The 23,067-nt window shown below is 40.9% G+C and overlaps 1 protein-coding gene across 1 annotated transcript in view; it reads right to left on the bottom strand.

Annotated features, from left to right (window-relative positions):
• The window catches only part of FBXL7 (F-box and leucine-rich repeat protein 7), a 469,193-nt gene that overhangs the window by 329,212 nt on the left and 116,914 nt on the right, over nucleotides 1-23,067 (bottom strand). The window contains 1 exon segment of the mRNA XM_010858799.1: nucleotides 10,278-10,367. Within this exon segment, the coding sequence (XP_010857101.1) occupies nucleotides 10,278-10,367 (90 nt within the window).

The raw sequence follows: 23,067 nt of genomic DNA, 5'->3' as shown, positions 1-23,067 counted from the left end.
CTTGCCTGGAAAATCCCATGGACGGAGGAGCCTGGTAGGCTGCAGTCCATGGGGTCTCTAGGAGTCGGACACGACTGAGCGACTTCACTTTCACTTTTCACTTTCATGCATTGGAGGAGGAGATGGCAACCCACTCCAGTGTTCTTGCCTGGAGAATCCCAGGGACGGCGGATCCTGGTGGGCTGCCGTCTATGGGGTTGCACAGTCGGACACAACTAAAGCGACTTCAGCAGCAGCAGCAGCAGCAGCAGCAGCAGCAGCAGCAGCAGCAGACCCAGTCAGAGTTGAAACAAATGTATTTGAACCTAGATTCCATCCTTGCATAAATTCTCATCTAGTGAAACTACTGAAATCACTGATAAACATCTTAGGAATGAATCTAAGCTTTTATTGCATAGATACCTAGTTGTAACTTAGATGAACCAGAATGCCTATAGTTGAAATAAACTGATTACTTGAGTGCTATTTTGCAAATGACAAAACGTAGGTGAAGGAAATAAACATAGAATAGTTTCGGACATGGCATTAAAATATTGTCCATCCTAAAGGAAATCAGTCCTGAATATTCATTGGAAGCTCAAGATCATACTTTGGCCCCCTGATGCCAAGAACTGACTCACTGGAAAAGACCCTGATGCTGGGAAAATATTGAGGGTGGGAGGAGAAGGGAATGACAGAGGATGAGATGGCTGGATGGCATCACCGACTCAATGGACATGACTTTGAGTAAACTCTGGGAACTGGTGATGGAGAGGGAGGCCTGGCGTGCTGCAGTCCATGGAGTCACAGAGTCAGACACAACTGAGAGACTGAACCGAACTGAACTTTTTTTTTCTTTCTTTCTCTTAACTCTACATAAAGGCACTGAGAAACTCTGGATGTCTCAATTAAGTATTACTTTTAAATGTCCTTAAACACACACACACTAATACAGAAGCCTAGTTTCCTTCTGAGACTATTACATGACATTTTTGCCATTCTGGGTAATTCATTTGGGAAGATAACTCCCTCAAAAAATTAAACTTAGTTCTTGAGTCTGAGACAGTATTTATAATTTCAGTGTACATTTCTAGGCTATACATAACCATTTTCTGCATACTGAACTGATGAGCTTTCCTCTATTTAAACTAATCCTCAGATGAAAATGTGACTTCCTTATTAAATAGGGCACATTGAGTCTATAAAAGGTTCAGCTCACTCGGTATAATTGGTGCCGTTTTTCAAAGGTCACCTAACTTCCAATTAAGCAGTAGCTTCAACAATAAAGGAAAGTTGATCAGGAAGCAATAAGTTGCTAATTTAATTACCAAAATGCATTAAGCCTCAAGAACTAAAGTCTTGCAAAGCATTCCTAAATGACCCTAAAATTATCAGAGGTAGTTAAGTTTAAAATTTAATTTGTAAAGGCAAAACAAATTCTATAATAATTGGTTATCACCTTCCTTATACACCAAACAAAAGCTCCTAAAAACCATTTCTGATTTTGGAATCTCCCTCCCCATAAGGTCCCCCATCTTACCTTCCAATTTGGATAAATGTCAATTTATAACTATTTTAAATGAGATTTGGGGACTTCCCTGATGGTCCAGTGCTTAAGATTCTGTGCTTCCACTGTAGAAGGTGCAAGTCCAATCTCTGGTTGGGGAACTAAGATCCCATATACCTCATGACCAAAAAAACCCAACAAACCAAAAAAACAAACCCTGATGACTAAGGAAGCAGCTCTGAATGTAAACCTCTGAATGCAAACCTTCAGTCCTCTTACATATGAGAGAGAAATAAAATTTATATATATATATATTTTTAGAAAAATAGTTTTATTTTATTTTACTTTTTACTTTTTTTCTTTTTTTAATTTAATTTTTTAAATTTTATTTTATTTTTTAACTTTACAATATTGTATTGGTTTTACCATATATCAACATGAATCCACCACAGGTATACATGTGTTCCCCATCCCAAACCCTCCTCACTCCTCCCTCCCCGTACCATTCCTCATTGGAGGCTAATTACTTTACAATATTGTATTGGTTTTGCCATACATCAACAGGAATCCACCACGGGTGTACATGTGTTCCCCATGCTGAAACCCCCTCCCACCTCCCTCCCCATCCAATTCCTCTGGGTCTTCCCAGTGCTTGGGTCAGCCCCGAGCATCCTGTATCATGCATCAAACCTGGACTGGCGATTTGTTTCATATATGATAATATACATGTTTCAATGCCATTCTCCCAAATCATCCAACCCTTGCCCCCTCCCATAGAGTCCAAAAGACTGTTCTATACATCTGTGTCTCTTTTGCTGTCTCACATACAGGGTTATCATTACCATCTTTCTAAATTCCATATATATGCATTAGTATACTGTATTGATGTTTTTCTTTCTGGCTTAACTTCACTCTGTATAATAGGCTCCAGTCTTATCCACCTCATTTGAACTGATTCAAATGTATTCTTTTTAATGGCTGAGTAATACTCCATTGTGTATATGTACCACAGCTTTCTTATCCATTCATCTGCTGATGGACATCTAGGCTGCTTCCATGTCCTGGCTATTATAAACAGTGCTGCGATGAACACTGGGGTACACGTGTCTCTTTCAATTCTGGTTTCCTCACTGTGTATACCCAGCAGTGGGATTGCTGGGTTGTATGGCAGTTCTATTTCCAGTTTTCTAAGGAATCTCCACACTGTTCTCCATAGTGGCTGTACTAGTTTGCATTCTCACCAACAGTGTAAGAGAGTTCCCTTTTTTCCACACCCTCTCCAGCATTTATTGTTTGTAGACTTTTTGATCACAGCCATTCTGACTGGCGTGAAATGGTACCTCATAGTGGTTTTGATTTGCATTTCTCTGATAATGAGTGATATTGAGCATCTTTTCATGTGTTTGTTAGCCATCTGTATGTCTTCTTTGGAGAAATGTCTATTTAGTTCTTTGGCCCATTTTTTGATTGGGTTGTTTATTTTTCTGGAATTGAGCTGTAGGAGTTGCTTGTATATTATTGAGATTAATTCTTTGTCAATTGCTTCATTTGCTATTATTTTCTCCCATTCTGAAGGCTGTCTTTTCACCTTGCTTATAGTTTCCTTTGTTGTGCAGAAGCTTTTAATTTTAATTAGGTCCCATTTGTTTACTTTCGCTTTTATTTCCAAAATTCTGGCAGGTGGGTCACAGAGGATCCTGCGATGATTTATGTTGGAGAGTGTTTTGCCTATGTTCTCCTCTAGGAGAACCTTCATAGCATCTCTGAATGCAAACCTTCAGTACTCTTACATACCAGAGAGAAATAAAGTTTATATGTTTTTTTTTTAAAGATTTCTTCAATGTCATTTTCTTTCTCCAGTTCTTTATAGTCCTCTTCCTATGTTATCACTCTGCTTCTCTTGTGTCACAGATAGAATTTCATTCAACTATAATAGACTGCTTCATGGTACATTTCCAGTCTTCCAAGGCACATGGTCTAAGATTGATATCTACCACTTGTGTGCATTTCCAATTTAAGAATAATTCCCTGGCTTAGTTTTAAGGGAAAAACAGCAATACGACTATCCAGTACTTTAATATTACATACACTATAGACCCTATATCAAGATTAACTTACATATCAGTTTCAAACCCTAACTCTGTCTGGTGAAGTCTGTTAGGGCACAGTTATGGTTACCGGAAAACTAAAACTTGAACAGTGCAATATAAAAGCAGCTTGGAATGTTTGACTTTTGCTTTCTATAACTGAGGATTTGAAGTCAATTTCTAGACTATACATGAACCAGCAAAGTGTTTCCATGTATAAGACCGGCGATTGAGACACGATTATGAGCTGGCTTTTGAAAAGGTACTTCTCATAAGTACTTTCAAAATACACTTTGATATAAACTTATAACAATGATTAGTATGAAATTGTCAGTACTTTATCATGGCTTGTACAAAATAAGCATTAACAATAAATGTTAGCAATCAGGCTGGAAGATTATCTTTGCTACTTACTAGTTTTACGTGACTTTGGGCCTCCCTGATTCTTTCCCAGTCTCCCTGTTTTCATCTACCAAATGGAAACATTTATGCCTACTTCACAAGAGAAGCAGCATGACGAAAACAAAGTTGAATGCAACAGTGTTCATGAAAGTACTAGTAAGAGCCTGAAATAAGTGTCCCCAAAATGTTTATTGAATTTGTTGGATAGTCAAAAAGGCTTTTTGAGAAACAGAATCTACCTTGAGTTAAAAGCTTCATCCTTTTCTTCCTGAATGATTCGTGTGAATGTTGTCTGAGGAACACATTCAAGTAAAAAGAAGATAATATAAAGAAGACAAAGAGAATAAAAACAAAGCCAGATGCCTGGACATTTTCAAAATAAGTCTATTTAGAATTGGTTTAATTCGGGCACTGAAAACATGAGAACCTGGAAATATATAAATAAACTGGTGGTTTTAGGGTTGCAGAAAGAATATCACCACCAATTCTTTATAAATTAACTCATTTCAGATGGTTAAGATGAAACATTTTTAAGTGAACTTTTTTCAGGGAGTTAAAGGGACAATTTCACAAAGTAATGTTATACGAATCTTTTTTTTTCTTCTTTTATTTAAATAATTTAAAACCAAATATCAAAATGAATCCACCACAGGTATACATGTGTTCCCCATCCTGAACCCTCCTCCCTCCTCCCTCCCCATACCATCCCTCTGGGTTGTCCCAGTGCACCAGCCCCAAGCATCCAGCATCGTGCATTGAACCTGGACTGGCATCTCATTTCATCTTTTGAAGGCTGTTTTATAATCATGAGCTGATGTAAAGGGAGTGTTTACATCTCCAGAAGTGAATGTACTCAAGTAGGTTGAAATCCTTTTACTATTCGAAGCAGCTACTCCCTGATCTACTGGGGCTCCACCACCTTTCTCAAACTCTTCTAAACACCTTGCCTCAGCTCTACAACAAGCTGACAACAGGCAGCAAGAGAACAGGCAGAAAAACGAGAGTTAAATTGCTTCATGCTCCAAAGGCCACAGCGTTTTTACAGGTTATGCTTTTTTCTAATTGGAACATCTTTCACCAAAACATGACTGTGTCTGACTCCTACTTGACAATGTATTAGGTGTGTAATCTTGAGCCGTTACTTTGTCAACAAAGGTCTTTCTAGTCAAGGCTATGGTTTTTCCAGTGGTCATGTATGGATGTGAGAGTTGGACTATAAAGAAAGCTGAGCACAGAAGAATTGATGCTTTTGAACTGTGGTGTTGGAGAAGACTCTTGAGAGTCCCTTGGACTGCAAGGAGATCCAATCTGTCCATCCTAAAGGAGATTAGTCCTGGGTGTTCATTGGAAGGACTGATGTTGAAGTTGAAACTCCAATACTTTTGCCACCTGATGCGAAGAGCCGACTCATTGGAAAAGACCCTGATGCTGGGAAAGACTGAGGGCAGAAGGAGAAGGGGATGACAGAGGATGAGATGGTTGGATGGCATCACTGACTTAATGGACATGAGTTTGAGTAAACTCCAGGAGTTGGTGATGGACAGGAAAGCCTGGAATGCTGCAGTCCATGGGGTCGCTAAGAGTCGGACACGACTGAGCGACTGAATTCAGCTGAACTTGAGTAAGTCTCTTCATTTCTCTGGGTCACAGGTATTTCTTTGTAAAATGACTATATTAGATCAGAAAATTGCCAAGGCTTTTTGTAGCTCTAAAAATTCTCTGATTTCATGGTTGTCTGGCTTGAAAACCAACACATATAAACAGCCATCACACTGATAAATTGTGTTGTCAGGGAGTTCAATACCTGAACTTGAACATGATTAAAAAGCAGCTGAATGAAGCTGACTTCTCAGCAGCTAACTGCATTTGGTCTTTGAACTAGATATTTCATTTTTCCCCAGATCAAGGGAAGGCAAAGTCTTTGAGATATCATCCTTACAGCCACACCCTCATCCCCCTCTGCATCCCATTCCAAGAAAGAAGCCCAACCTCAGCTTCCTATTTCTAGGAAGCTTCTTCATGATCTAAAGTCAATTGATTCTGCTCACAGCTGAATATGATTTCAAAGACCTGCAGGTCAAAGGCCATCCTTTCCTATACAAGAGAAAACATTCTGTGGATGAGATAGACTGAAAAACATGGAAGAGAAAGAATAATAACACAACTGGAAAGAATTAAGCTTCAGCTTCGCTAGAGGTGAAGAATCTGCCTGCAATGCAGGAAACCCAGGTTCAGTCTCTGGTTCGGGAAGATCCCCTGGAGCAGGGAATGGCTACCCACTGCAGAATTCTTGCCTGGAAAATCCCATGGATAGAGAAGCTGGGAGGCTACAGTCCATAGGGTCACAAAAAGTCAACACAACTGAATGACTTTCAGTTTCAGTTATTTCAGTTAGGATGTTCGAATGGAGATTTTGTTGGGGAAAAAATAAATGGAAAGTCTCTAGCTTTCTACACTTGAACCCAAACACCTTACAGTGTCAGGAAATCAGGAACTTAAACTGTTACAAGAAATATAACAGGTCTTACAGAAAGCTTATACCTTATCAGAGAGAAAACTCTGCAGGCTGTTAATTCCTTGGAAGAGGTGTGGCTTTAGAGCCACAAAATTAAAATTCATAAAAGTTTTGCATGAGACTCTCGAACAGAACATTACATCAGGTAAACTATCATTCTCTTTTGGATTAAAGTCAAATTGTATCACCATCTCGGGACCATCTTCCTAGGAGTACAGTCTTATGACCCAGATTATGACCCAAAGTGAATCTTAAGTTGTAACTTGAGATAGATAGCAAAGCTATATAAGTCCTTAGCAAAGAAACTGACCTAGCAGTGAATAAACGTGATGCCTCAACTGTTAGGATTGGGTGCCAAACTGTTTCAAACCTGAGATGAGATTGGTCCTGACTGTCCAAGAAAAGCTAAAAAATAAATTAATCAATTAAAAGATTGGGAAATCTGTGGGTCTGTAATACCTCATATCTTCCAGAGCTTCGTGTGAGAATATGCAGGTACCATGATGGGTCCACTCTGACTGGGCACCACAGGCTGGGCCATGAGCCCTGCTGGTTCAGGGATTTGTTATGATGGATTTCAGGCCAGTTCTGGCCCCAAGGCACCTCAGGAGAAGCTTTCAGCCACAACTTGGCACTTTGTACGGCCAAGACTCAGCCTCTCACCACTGTGTATGACCTCCTCTCAGAGTTGGAAGCCAGCACATGAAAAGAACACTTTGTGATGGATTAGATTGGGGTCTGAAGGTCAGGCAGCAGCTCCCCCAAACCCATCTTCACATGTTTAAATCAATAAGTTCTAGTACATTTACTGAGCTATGTAACTATTGGTATCACCACAATCCAATTTTAGATAACTGTCATCTCCCCAAAAGGATCCCTCATGCCTGCTGACAGCTAATCGCCATTCCCACCGCCGGCCCCAGGTCAGTGTGTATGCTGTGTGTCCTTCTCTTCCCCCCACTCCCAGGCCCTCAGTTTATTTCCCAGTATACACTGAACAGAGGGGTCACCCACGTTTCCCGGCAAAAGACAGTGTCTATACCATCAGCCATCTTGTAGAGGCTGGACACAAATGCATACATGTAGGTACCCACACACATGCACACACACACACACACACACACACACACACACTACCCAGGGAATGATGTCACACCCTCCCCATCCAGCCCATCAGGGAGAAGTCCAACACTGATCCAGAATGCTTCCAACTCAGCTATTACAGGGATGGCCACAGTTTTCCAAAGCTGCAGGAAACCTGAATATTATCCTCCATGATAGACACCATGTTTAGAAATCAGTATCACTCAGACTCTTAAACTGAGGATCCTTGCTGTGCTTCCTGAAGACGATATCCTTGAATTCAAAGGAGAAAAACCATAAGAGGGTCAAAGAACTGAAGAAAATAACCATAATCAAACAGCTTCGGAAAAACCAGGCAACCACATACTCAATTTTTTTTTTTAAATGTAACCAGATTTTTTTTTTTAAAACTTTACAATATTGTATTAGTTTTGCCAAATATCGAAATGAATCTGCCACAGGTATACCTGTGTTCCCCATCCTGAACCCTCCTCCCTCCTCCCTCCCCATACCCTCCTATCAAAGGTTAAATATAGTTCTAGTAAAGTGTAGAAAGAGAATCAAAGGAGCATTTTCAATGTGCTCTTCTGAAGCGCGTGTAAGAAATCAACGTCCACCTTTTGTTTTCTTTTGTCGTGTGTTGCAGAGAGAGGTTACCTAGGCATTTTCTGGTAGGAAGAAACCGACATGCAAACAGGTAAATCCACCTTGTGGAGGTCAGAGAATGTGACGCTCTGATCACTTATTCTGAGAAGTGGACCTGGGCTCTGTCATCTATAAACTGAGGAAATGGGCACTGGCTATTACGCTTCCATCTTGAAAAACCAGACCCATAGTATGAGGCCATTCTGTGGCAAACAACCCTGAAACACACTTTAATGTAACTAATATCCACATCAAATTCATTTTGTAATATTTAAAATTTTTCACTGATGGAAAAACAGCAGCAAAAAGGATTCAAGCAAATAAACAGCAAAACAGCACATTCTTTTAAATTTTTTTCAGATAGAAAAAAATGGATAGTATCTTTCATAAGGATGAAGTGCATCCATTTAAGACTTCAGAAAAAAATTTCATACCAATTTAGCCCAGTTGCTAAAAATTCTGTTTCATATGAATATCACAGTTTCTTGTTTTCCTCTCCTGAAAATGCATTGTGACCAAAATGTATAAAACATTGGCTGAGCGTACACCAAAAGCATCTTCCTAAGAAAAAGGCAAAATAGAAATGAAAAATTTGAATCCCTATAGTTTATTTTGAAGCATAAAAAGCAGACATTTTTTAAATGCTTGAAATCCCACAGTCCCAACCTTGGCAACATAGCTCATATATTCTTGCATTTTCTACTTCTGAAACAGAGAAAAAAGAAGAGAACTTAAATCCATTGGCTAGAATCAATTCACCTGCTTCTCACATTACCTTAACTGAATTTCAAAAATAATCTAATCCCCACATTTGAATTAACAGGCAGAAAATTAAGTTTGGACTGCTACTTGATTCTTTACTGCATTAAGAACACACCAATCTGTTTGCCATACACTAGGGTAAAACAATGCTAAGGCATTAAACACAAGGGAATACAGTCCAGTTGTAAAATATATTTATCCATCAGTCTGGGGATAATTAACTCAGAGAAGTTAACTTTTATATGAAACACACCAAGTCAAAGAATACCCAAAGAAGACACACAACAGAAGTAAACCATCATCATTAATGTAAAAAATGTAGTGCAGATCAAGGACAATCTAACAGCTTAAATGACCAACACCAGGCTACGAGTACACTTTCTGATATTATAAACAGCAGAAATTAAGCTTCTGAAACAAGGACTGGAAGCGCATTTCCACAACACCCTGTACACGCCAGGAAAGTAGGCTCCATATAGTGTCATGAGGAATCAGGTGACACCCCACGAGTCTTTCATTACAAACAGCATTCATGTCTTTCACAGACCTTCATTCAACTATTCATTTAGAAAGAAGTCTTCTTCAAAAAAGAAGCCATTTAATTGTGTGTTTCATATTAGCATAAAAGGGGTTGAGTCCTAATTGGGTCAACTTTTTACCAAATAACTACTACAGAATCAATTATTTCCACACTCAAACAAATAAGTATAACTGAAAAGCTTCTCAACTATTGGGAAGCAGTTAAATTCCAACACGTGTTACTACATATAATCAAATTCTTCATCAAGAACACCAATGCAACCCATCTTTGTTCTGACAAGCAGGAATTCTCACTTAATTTTTTAAAGAATCAAACAAACCTCTTCTCCTACTCCCCATTATTGGGGACTGGTTCAGGTTCTACAAATCACACAACTATGACCTTCCCATTATCAAAATCCCAAATTCCAGGTGTGCTTATTTCCAAAGTTCTTGCAGGAACTTTCAACTAGAGCAAAAGGATTTTACAATCATGTTTCCCATACTGAAAAACAAGACATCATTCATAAACATTCCCAAAAGTCAGCTTATTATACTTTGACAAAATAACAGCATTTACCTTAAACTGCACCAAAACAACTTTAGTAGACATTGACAACAATGCAATAAAAGAGAAAGCCTTGGCCTTCCCATTTTTGAAAATCCCATATGCTCCCACTCAGCAGAACAGATCTGAGACTCACACATTTTATGTGTCTTCCAAATACAGCCAGCACTGTGACGAGAGCACAAGAGATAATGAAGACCAGATGCCTACCTTCGCTGGTAGCCACATTCTTCTGGGCTTGGGTCGGCGTGTGATCTGTACTTGAGCTCACGTCGGATGAGATGCTTGAGCTGCCTTTGCCTAGAGAAAACAAAAACGAGGAGCTTTTGAATTTTGTCATTTCAGAACTGGACTGTGCCTTCCACTCCATCTCACACCAAGCCATATCACTCGTTTCCAAGAAAGGAGCCATAACACTAAGAATGAAGTTTATTAGTTTTCTGGCCTCATGCATTAAATATCTTTGGGGAAATATCTGACCCATGCCATTACAGAGCTAAAGCCCTATTATAATATGGCTTGACTATCAACTCAGGCGATTATAAGGTATCGTCAAACATGATAACGTAATATAGTTTTGGCATATACGTGAATAAGAGAGTGTGAGTGAGAGACACATCTACAGTATTAATTTTTTCTTTCCAGCTATAAATTATACATTTTCTGGTAAAGGACAAAAAGCAAATCTAGGAATGAGGCATCATCCAAGGGGCAAGAGCCTGCTGGCTCCAAACAGCTGCATTGCCTTAAAAAAAACAAATTCCCTAATTTAATGGGTTCTTCGTTAAAACAAACAAAAAACCTGCTTTGTTCTTCTAATGCAGGGCTTCTTAAATGGGGATGCCTCCTCCTCAAGTGGACATCTGGCAATGACTGGTTTCGTTTTTAATTGTCACAGTGGGGGAAGGTGTGCTGCTGGCATCTGGTGGGTAGAGGCCAGGGAAGCTGCTCAATGTCTTACAATGTGCATGACAGCACCCCACAGTTTTAAAAAAATAATCCAGACCAGAGCATCAGCTGGGCTGAACTTGAGAAATCCTGGCCTAAATAACCTAACCTCAGCTGACAACTGACTTTCTGCTCTTCTAACTTTAAATCTGAACATATGCCAATACATTAATACTGCTGAACATTTTGTCTTTCAATCATGTCTGACTCTTTGCAACCCCATGGACTATAGTCCACCAGGCTCTTCTGTCCACAGCATTCTCGAGGCAAGAATACTGGAGTGGGTAGCCATTTCCTTCTCCAGGAGATCTTCCCGACCCAGGGATCGAGCCTGGGTCTCCTGCACTGCAGGTAGACTCTTTACCATTTGAGCCCCCAGGGAATGAAAGTCTACAAATAGGACACACACCGTATAAGGAGGGAGGTGCCAGTGACCACTGGGCAGATTCTGAGATGATCTCCATGGTACCTGCTGCAGACTGAATGGCTGTTCCCAAATCTCATGTCTTAAAAGTTAATCTCCAGTATGATGGTTTTAGGAGGTGATTATAGTATTTGGAGGTGATTAGATCATGACAGTGGAGCCCTCATGAGTGTGATTAGTGCCCTTATTGAAGAGACCCCAGAGTGCCCCCTGTCCTTTTATCATGTAGGGTTACAGGGAAAAGATGGCCATCTATGAACCAGGAAACAGCTCCTCACCAGACCTTGATATCAGACTTTTCAACCTCCAGAACTGTGAGAATTAAATATCTGTCACCCAGTCTATGGTATTTTGTTGTAAGCAGCCTGAACAGGCTAAGCCAGTGCCCATGCCCTTGGTAATCTGCTCCCCTTGTGTGTGGACAGAATTTGCAATTTGTTACTAAGCAATAGGACATGGCAATGGTGAGAGGGTTTTGCAGATGTAATTAAATTTCCTATAGCATTGACTTTAATCAAAAGGGTGATTATCCTGGGTGGGCCTGACCTAAATACCTAAGTAAACCCTTTTATAGAGCCTAGAGGAGGGAGACTCTTCCTCCTTGTCTTGAAGATGCAAACCATCATGCATGCTACAGCTGCAAGGAGAAATTCTACCAACCCTACATGAGCCTGGAAGAAGATCCAACTTCAGATGAGAAAGCCGACCAGGCCAACATCTTGATGACAGCTTTGCAAGATCCTGAACAAAAGATCCAGCTGACCCAAGCCAAGAATTCTGAGCCAAGGAAACAGTGAAAGAATAGATATATCTTGTGATAAACTTTGCTAAATTCATGGTAATCTGTTATGTGGCAATAGAAAACTAAAACAATGACCAGTCAATGACGTCCCAAATGAACTCTTTTCATGCCACAAATTATGATCTAGATTCTTACACACAGCTGAGAAACACTGTTTTCAAATAGTCTTCTCTGCACAGTGGTACATAACCCAATTGGGTGGAGGGAGTTTACAGTCTATGAAAGGACAATGTAGAAAAGCACAAATGGGCTTGCGCTGAAAGAGCTTCAGGATTTTGTTTGCTAATATTGAGGGCAATGGAGGAATCCAAGTTCATTGGTGATATCACCTGAGCAGGGAATTCAAATGGCTGTTGCTTCTTCTTGCCACTGCACATCGCTCATTATGACTTATCGCTCTGAAACAATTCTGTCATTCCCGTCTTTGCCCATTTCACATGCAGGTGGAGAAGCACACAGCAGTTTCTCTTGGAGACCAATGCCTTGACCTCTGCAGAAAGCCATACCGAGAACACAGGAGTACCAGGCAAAGTGCTCAGTTCAGCGACCATCACACCTATCAGTCACTCTGTCCTGTATCCATCAAGGCTGCCAGCTTCTCGTGCAATTGGAGTGATCCGCTCTTTTGAATGTTTCAAGTACTATGTCTGGAGTCTCTGGCTTCAAAACCCTGCTCTACCATTTCCAAGCCACATACATATCCATGAACAAGTCACTCAAACTAAATCTTGTTTCATCTCCTGGTATGTGAAGATGGAAACCTCTTGCACTTTATGCAAATGGGTGTCATGGTGCCCAGGCTTTGGTGTGTGTATCAGTCAGGTTTCTCCAGAGAAACAGAACTGATAGATGTGTAAATATCTCCCACTAGGATACATGTCAGGATCAGGGGAAATTATAGAATTATTTCTATCATATATATATATGGGATTTTCATATATTCATATATATGAGATACTGAGTTGACCAAAAAGTTCATTTGGATTTTTCCATTACCTCATATAAATATTGGCCAATCCAATATTTATACATATATATATATGACACATATATATTAAAAATATACATTATAAAGTATCTACACATATAATATACTATATATAGATACAGAGTCAGAGAGAAAGAGATTTAAAGGAATTGGCTCACAGAATAGTTGGAGCTCACAAGTTGGGAATCCGTATGTAGGGTAGGCGTGCAAGCAGGATGGAAACTCAAGTAGGCGTTAATGCTGCAGCCTTGAGGCACAACTATTTTCAAATAAACCTCACATTTTACTTTAAAGGCCTTAAAGTGATCAGACTGAAGGCCCACTGTCCAATCAATAGTCATTATCAAAGGTAAACTTAAAGTCAACTAAAACAGCAGATGGTAACCACATTTATAAATCACTTTAATGACAAAACCTAGATTAGTGTCAGATTCCATAACTGTGTTCTATGGCCTGGCTGGGCTGACACAGACAACTTTCTATCACGGTGTCAGACCCACAGGAATTGAAAATCCGTATTTGCCACGCACCATGCCTGGAAGAAGATCTGTCAGACTCTCTAAGCTTCACTGCCTTTCATCCATAAAACAGAGATAAAAACAAATAAAAAACCAACTACTCATTTCCTCTATTAAAAATAGGGGAATTATACCCCCACCTCTCAGGGTGGGAGAGGCTGCTATGAGATATGGTTTATAAAAGCATTCAGTCACATCCGGTCCTGGAGAGAGTCCACTGCATGATCGTTTAATATTGACCCAAAGATCACAGTTCAATTTGTATCAGGAAATAAGAAATAAAATGTAAAACACTAATTATTATTTGACTATATATGCATATATAGTAGCAAATAAATATTATGTATGCTTATAAATTAAATTCTACATGCCTTATAGATCTAGTAAAAATCCCTCAAGCATAAACAAAGTTGGCAATTCTGCTCTCTATCCAATTGCTACATGAAAGTTTGTTTATTTGATCAATGGCCAAAACCCCCATTAGGGGTGGTTAGCATATCCAAACTGTGCCGGTTGGATTTGGTAAAGTAAAATTTTGCTCTTTATTGAATTTCCTCCCAAGCGGGCTAGAAGCCTAAATGAGGGCAATTGAACAAACAATTAGGTATCAAATATATAAACATCAAAGAAAGTGAAGACTAACAACGCACTGAGGTTGGTAGGTGTTGCCTGTAACAGGTGAGCACACACTTCTGTGAATCTCAACCACCATATGGACAAATTAGCCAGTGGGTCGATCACTTCAGGGACTTGAGGTGCACTGTTAACCTAAGCATGTTAGCGAAGAATTTGATCCCAATCACAGATCCCTTCAGGCTTTCTGTTAGAGGGTGCCAGGTTCTCCCAATGTCTGAAAAGATGTTCATTAAATGAGGATCCTATTTGAACAAGATTTCAAATCTCTTTTAGTATAAAAATCTCCATGTATAAAACTGCAGCACTAAATATCTTTTCTCATTCCCAGTGCCCAGGCTGACTGTGCAAAAGCAGATGTTTAAAACAAGACAGACCTTCCATTGTTATTTATTGACAACATGAGGAAGGCAAAGGGGGGAAGAGGAAAGATCAATCAATACATAACAAAAATGAATCAGTGGGGTCCTATGCTCTCTAACATTCTTAAGAGTCCCTTGCAAAAAAATAAATAAATCCCTTGCAAAATTGATTCCCTTTATCAATTCCAGATTAGATGCATCAAATTCATTCCTGCGGATTTCGGTCAAAGACCCCTGACAGGAAATGCACAACGGAGCACGTGGATACATGTGGTGGGGGCCGTAGCCCTTTATTTCCTGTTTCTCTCAGGTACCTTGATTCCAAGTGGCTGCTGCAGGTACACCCTGAGAACCTTATTTAATATCAAATGTCCACACCAAAGGAAAGAGAGTTCTTTTTTCTCAGAATTAGGTCAAGGGAGCAGTGGGTCATGTTTGTGTATTGAATTCACTGTTATTTTCCTGACTGTTATCTTGAGATCGTTTCTTATCTTTTTTGATCCACGGTTCAAATGTCTGTGTGTACAGAATAATAATATTAGTTATCTCAAAGAATGATCTGGCCTAATCCCTGGCCCAGGTGCAGATTAGCTTTTGGAAAGAAACTGAACACATATTCTTGAAGCATATTAGCTCTTTCAGGCCAATGGGAATTTTATAGATGAGTTCTCCAGAGTCGGAGATATTGATGGAGAGTGAAATGAGGAGGTATCAAATACAAGGCCCCTGTTTCACTTCATTGTGAGCAGAAAACAGTAGATGGTGTCCTTTGCTTTGCTTCTCCTATTTTTTGTTCTTTCCTGGTGAGGGTTGAAAGCACAATTTAAGGAGCACAACAGTGAGAATGGAAAAGAAGCAGAGAGATCTCAGAGTCACTTTTGAGTCTTTTTTTTTTTTTCTTTCCTATCAAGCCATTTAATGTCCTAACTGGAACTTTCTTTACTCCCTTTTTCCCAAACTACCTAACAGGTGGCCTCAGGCTCAATGATCAGGACTCACACGTTGTAACTGGAGGGTGATCTGGGACAGAGACAAAGATTGGTTAACTGAGCACCTACTTTATGCTGCCCTATGCTGGACCCTTCTCCTAAGAGGCCACAGTTCTCACAGGTTTATGTCCATCCTGAGAAAAGCCTAGGACAATTTTCAGCATTTTCCTCTTTGCTAAGAAATGCAAGATTTGCTTCAGGGTGCTGACATTCTTTCAATATTTTTTAAAAATATATATAACATAAAATTTGCCATCTTCACTATTTTTTACTTGTAATTCAGAGGTATCCACTCACAGTGTTGTACACCCATCACTACTGTTTCCACAACTTTTCCATTACCTGACACAGAAATTCTGTATCACAGCCCCATAAATCTCCATCCCTCCCTCTTTCAGTCCCAGGTAATCTCTACCTGCTTTGCATCTCTATGAATTAGCCTATTCTGGATATTTCCTATAGATAGAGTCATGCAATCTTCATCCTTTGCTTTTTTTTTTTTTTTCACTTATCCTATTTTCAATGGTTCATCCAAGTTGTACGTCCCTCCTTTTTGTGGCCAAATAATATTCCACTGTGTGTATGTTCCACGTTTGGGGGTGCACTGATGGGCACTTTGCATGTTTCTACCTTGTAGCTACTGTGACTGATGCTGCCTTGACAGAGGCCTGGCTTCAGTACTGGCGGCTTGTAATTTAGAAACTTCTGGTGCTTGTTGTTTCTAGCTGAAATCAGATCCTGAGGGCTGTGACTGAAGCCAGGGGAGGAGAACAGAGTACACAGAGTTCTTCCAGGAGAGAAACTGTGACAATCCCACTGCTGAGGCAGCAGCTCCTCCGGAGCCACTCACTTCCAATCCTGTGGCAGCTTCCGGGTTGAGCAGCCAACTGGCCCAGATCACAGACAATAACAGAGCAGCACAGGGCTTTGGGATCTGAACACACACCTGCTGCAAAGCTCGGCTGAACACAGCTCCCTCTTCCAAAGGCTGTGGGACGTTGATTGGAACTGGACTGCCAGGGGATGCCTGGGGATGGCCCCTTTCTCTCCGTCTTGGGGACAGTCCATGTTTTCTCTAGCAGAAGCAAGAGCTTCAGCCTCCAGGCAGACAGCTCAGGAGCGGGTGTCCCTGCTCCAACACCACACAAGGGAAACCATGATGTGAAATGCAAGCCCAGACTCAACCACACAGGACCCTGCAGGATACTTCATCATTTAACTGATGTTAGCTTAGAAGCCAAAGGCTAAAGAGAGAAAGAATTCAGGAGAAATGATTTCAGTCGAGCAGCAATCATTTTCCATCTCAGCGCCACTCGCTTTACCTTGGTGAAGAAAGCACATATTCTTAGACAAAAATCTCAGTTAAAGCCAATCTTTTCTGCATTGTTCCTGGAGGCTGTGATTACTAAAAAGAAAAAGAATAAAGACATGTGATTTTGACACAGTTCCCTTAAATTCATCCAGGGAACTCAGCAGGATGGCTATAAGTGTGAGTAAAGCGTGAGGTGCCATCTTGCAGTGTGTGTGCACTTTGAACACCCACTGCCTGGACCACAACTTGGCTTTGCTGCTATCTAGCTGATTGAATCAGACATGCAACAAAGGACTGACTCCAAATTGGGAAAGGAGTACGTCAAGGCTTTATATTATCACCTTGCTTATTTAAATTATATGCAGGGTACACCATGTGGAATGCCGGGCTGCATGAAGCACAAGCTGGAATCAAGATTGCTGGGAGAAATATCAATAACCTCAGATACACAGATGACACCACCCTTATGCCAGAAAGCAAAGAGGAACTAAAGAGCCTATTGATGAAAGTGAAAGAGGAGAGTGAAAAGGTTGGCTTAAAACTCAATATTCAATAAACTAAGATCATGGCATCTGGTCCCATCACTTCATGGGCAGATAGATGGGGAAACAATGGAAATAGTGGCAGACTTTCTTTTCTTGGGCTCCAAAATCACAGCAGTTGGTGACTGCAGCCATGAAATTAAAAGACGCTTGCTCCTTGGAAGCAAAGCTATGGCAAACCTAGACAGCACATTAAAAAGCAGAGACATTACTTTGCTGACAAAAGTCCATCTAGTCAAAGCTATGGTTTTTCCAGTGGTCATGTATGCATGTGAGAGTTGGACCATAAAGAAAGCTGCTCGCCAAAGAACTGATACTTTTGAACTGTGGTGTTAGAGAAGACTCTTGAGAGTCCCTTGGACTGCAAGGAGATCCAACCAGTTCATCCTAAAGGAAATCAGTCCTGAATATTCATTGGAAGGACTGATGCTGAAGCTGAATCTCCAGTACTTTGGCCACCTGATACAAAGTGCTGACTCATTTGAAAAGACCCTCATGCTGGGAAAGATTGAAGGCAGGGGGAGAAGGGGAGGACAGAAGATGACATGGTTGGAAGGCATCACTGACTCATTGGACATGATTTTAAGCAAGCTCCAGGAGTTGGTGATGGACAGGGAAGTCTGGTGTGCTGCAGTCCATGGGGTCACAGAGTCAGACATGACTGAGCAACTGAAGTGAACTGAGCTGGTTGAGCTGGAGGTAGCTATCTTACTTTCCAAAAACCTCAGTTTCTCCACCTGTAAAATGAAGTGCAAGGATGCTAAGTCATTTCTGTCGTGTCCAACTATTTTCAACCCTACGGACTGAAGCCCACCAGCTCCTCTGTTCGTGGAATTCTCCAGGCAAGAATACTGAAGTGGGTTGTTATGCCCTCCTCCAGGGGATCTTCCCTATCTAGGGATCGAACTGAAGTCTCTTATGTCTTCTGCATTGGCAGGCAAGTTCTTTACTGCTAGTGCCACCTGGGAAGCCTGTAAAATGGAGTACTAGGAGATATAAACTCATAGCACAACTATGAGTATAAAATCAGGTCAATAAGTCAATTGCTCATAAGGCATACACGTATAATAGATACTTAGTGGTGTTAGCTACTATTAACCATCCTCCCTATTTTTACTATTAATCAGTAATGCAATTTAATTCAACAACTACAAGCTAAACCTACTGTATGTGAAGAGTTATGATTAGCACTAGAAAAAAACAAGACAGTCTATATTGGGTGGGGAAGTAAAACACAGATACACAAGTAGAATTGAACATAAATGCAGTATAAAGTTTTAAACATTAAGGTTTAAACATTTGAAACATAAAAGATTTTAAATCATTAAGTGATAATCTCAAACACTTTGATTCACAAAATTTCATCACTGCTTGGTGTGACTGCTATTTTCTTTAATAATGATGTTAAAATTATGTAGGTTGTAAACAATCATGTCTGTCTTCTCTACTGGACTTTCAACTTTACGAAGGTAGATTTCATACATATCTATTCACTGCTCTACTCTCTAAAGCAAGCACAGTGGTTGGTATGTTATGGTCACGCGGTACCTATGTGTTAAATGACTTGGCATCAGTGAGTGAAGGATCCACCGAGCAAATAAACTGGAAACGTATTCCTAACGGAATAGCCCTGTTCCCATCATGTTTCCTAACAAACACTACACCTTCCTACGGGCACCACTTAAATCTTTGTTACACCAAAAGACAGGCTTCACATATGGCTATGTGTTGAAATTACAAAATTCATACATATTCTCAGTGGTGACAAACTATATGGTAGTGGTCCTCAACCTTTGTGGCACCAGGGACCAGTTTCATGGAAGATAATTCTTCCAGAGGTTGGCAGGGGCTGGGGAGATGGTGTTAGGATGACTCAAGCAGATTACATTTTTTGTACACTTTATTTCTATTATCACATTATGATATATAATAAAATAATTACACAATTCACCATAATGCAGAATCAGTGGGAGCCCTGAGCTTGTTTTCCAGCAACTAGATGGTCCCATCTGGGGGTGATGGAAGACAGTGGCAGCTGCTCCCCAGTGCTAGCAACACTGTCTCAGCTCCACCTCAGGTCATCAAGCATTAGATTCTCACAAGGAGCACGCAAGCTAGATCCCTCGCATGCACAGTTCACAGGAGGGTTGGCGCTCCTAAGTACAGATGAGACTTCACTCACTTGCCCACTGCTTACCTCCTTCTGTGCAGCCTGGCTCCTAACAGGTCACGGATCTATACTGATCCATGGCCTGGGGGTTGGGGACTACCGCTATATAGTACTCTGTATTAGCTCCTAGGGATGCTATAGCAAATTATCACTAACTAAACGGCTCAAAATAAAAGAAGTTTGTTGTCCCATGATCTTGGAAGCTAGAAGTCTGAAATTAAGGTGCCAGAAGAGCCATGCTCTAGAGAGAATCTGTTCCCTGCCTCTCTCCTAGCTCCTCCTAATTGCCAGCAACCCTTGGCATTCTCTGGTTTGTGGCAGCATATTTCCAGTCTCCACCAGTCATCACATGGCCACCTCCCTTTTATGTGACTCTGCATCCCTTCTTATAAGGACACCAGCCTTATTGAATTGACTCCACCCAACTCCAGTGTGGTGTGTTAGTCGCCTAGTTGTGTCTGACTCTTTGTGACCCCATGGACTGCCACCTGCCAAGCTCCTCTGCCCATGGGATTTTCCAGGCAAGAATACTGGAGTGGGTAGCCATTCCCTTTTTCAGGGGATCTTCCCAACTCAGAGATCAAGCCCAGGTCTCCTGAATTGCAGGCAGATTCTTTACCATCTGAGCCACCAAAGAAGCTCCAGTGTGTCCTCATCTTAATTACACTTGTAAGGACCCGATTCCCAAATAAGGTCACATTCTGATGTTTCAGGAAGGGACGGGGAAGAAACTCTTCAACCCAGTAGATTCTCCAGCACTATTTTCTGCACAATTAAGCAGAAAGCCAAAAATCCTACCGTGAATCTATCATTTGAGCATTGATTCAAGTCTCACTGCATGGCAGTATTACTGTGAGAGGAAAAGGAAGATTAGCCATAAGATTTAATGCATCATGGAATGCAGGAATCCTAAAAAAGTCTTTCAGCATTCGAAAAAGCAAGCCCTTGGCATACCATCACGGGTAGTTTTAAGTTGAAAAGGTCAGGCAATATTTCATTAAAGGCACTAAGGCGGAGCCTGCTCCCCCAAGACTCACACCCACCTAAGGGCCTTCAGGCAATGCCTCCAGAGCTAACACAGATGTCAGCTGACACTAAGACAGATGCTGCTGCTGCTGCTGACAGATGGTGCTTCACAGCTGGGTTTCTGAGCAGAGTAATGAGAGGATCAGACCATGGACAGGCTAAAGGGTGCGTGCGTCGGCACAAGAATTTCAGTCGTACTATAAGTCATTCAGAAGACAGTTTTATGCTAATAACAACACTACAGTTTGCATCAAAGTTCTAAAGGGCTGCTGTGTCCCAAAGATCATGAGAAGACCATGCCTGGCTAAACCATATGGGCAGGGAAAGACAAGCATTCTTTTTGAAGTTCAAGGCTGTTTCAGCAGGATCTGAGGGCAAATTCAAAGCCACATGCTCATTTCCTGACATCAAGAGTCTCAGTGAGAATAAAGTCGTAAGTAGCTCTTCTGATTCACCCGCTCATTTATTCAGGGTCCCATGTGCCAGCCACCACGTTTGACACAATTCCATGATCAAGTCATCTTGGTGACAGAGGTTACTTTCCTGCAGGATCTTGAGGACAGGGAAGAACAGAGAAAATACAAACTTTACCTTTCAATAGCAATATTTTGTGGTTGCTCAAACCCAGTTCACTCTGACAATTACAGACCTTTGTATCCTGTGGCCCGGAGAAGGCAATGGCACCCCACTCCAGTACTCTTGCCTGGAAAATCCCATGGAGCCTGGTAGGCTGCAGTCCATGGGATCGATAAGAGTTGGACATGACCGAGCGACTTCACTTTCACTTTTCACTTTCATGCACTGGAGAAGGAAATGGCAACCCACTCCAGTGTTCTTGCCTGGAGAATCCCAGGGACAGGGGAGCCTGGTGGGCTGCTGTCTATGGGGTCGCACAAGAGTCGGACACGACTAAAGCAACTTAGCAGCAGCAGTAGCAGTACCCTGTGGCCACTCACTGACTTTAGGGATTTTATACAAAGCATGCTTATATGTGTTTATCTTAAATATCAATGATGATCTATATAAATTAGTGAAAATTCTGAATTGTGGCAGAGATGGTAAAGAATCTGCCTGCTATGCAGAAGACCTGAGTTCGATCCCTGGGTTGGGAAGACCCCTTGGAGGAGGGAATGGGTACCTACTCCAGTATTCTGGCCTGGAGAATTCCAAGGACAGAGGAGCCTGGCAGGCTATGGTCCATGGGGTCACAAAGAATCAGACATTACTGAGTGACTAACACTGAATAATAAATTCTTAAAGGCATTTTACTATCCTCCTTTCACACATAAGCAGTAAGTTTACCAATAGTGAAAGAGAGAGGGGAAGGGCTATGCAATTTAAATCTGAATCTTATTCAACACAAGATAATCTTAGGATTTTACTATGTTTCACATCTGACATGTCCAATTATTAGGAACTCACAGGCAGAAGTTAGAGAAATATACAAATATATATGTACACACACATATTTATGTCACCAAATATGTCATCAAGATTCTGTCAAGGGAACTAAAAAAGATTCAGACTGCCCTGCCTGGCAAAGAAGATTACAACAAGCAAGCTTTCGTACCTACCACCAAGAAGATGCAGACAGTAAAGATTAAGAAAGCACTTAAGTGAAAAAATCAGAAGTCATATCTCAGATGCTCAGATAAGTCAGATGCTCAGATAAGCTCAGATGAGTCCCTGACTAGTTGGGTGGCCCCGAGGAAGCTACTCAAGACTTTTCAGCAACAATGAGTATGTCACCTCAGACCAGGAAGAGAGACATTGGAAGAGGTCATCTTCAAGACCCCTTTCCACTCCCACATTCTCTATTCCTCCTTGACTGAAAAAGAGATCAACCCTCTTACAAAGCTACAAACCGCTTTACAACCACAAACCAAGATTCTGCAAGTTAACAGACAAGTGGGAGAGATGGAGTTCTTAACCAACTTCTCCCTTCTTCCACTGAATAGAAATTATACATAAATATATATATGGGACTTCCCTGGTGTTCCAGTGGCTAAGACTCTGAGCTCCCAATGCAGGGGGCCTGGGTTCAATCCCTGGTCAGGGAACTAGATCCCATATGTCGCAACTAAGAGTTCACATGCCACAACGAAAGATCCTGCACCCAGGAATGAAGATCGAAGATCGCTCTTGTCACAGCTAAGACCAAGCACAGCCAAATAAATAAATAAAAATAAATTAAAAAAATTATATATATGTATATATTATCATATATAATGTTATATACATGTATATGTGTTTATATATATATATATATATATATATATATATATA

This window comes from Bison bison, unplaced genomic scaffold (assembly GCF_000754665.1).
Source record: "Bison bison bison isolate TAMUID 2011002044 unplaced genomic scaffold, Bison_UMD1.0 scf7180017864440, whole genome shotgun sequence".
NCBI lineage: Eukaryota > Metazoa > Chordata > Mammalia > Artiodactyla > Bovidae > Bison > Bison bison.
Note: the sequence above shows the minus strand (reverse complement) of the source record. Positions and strands in the feature narration are given on the sequence as shown.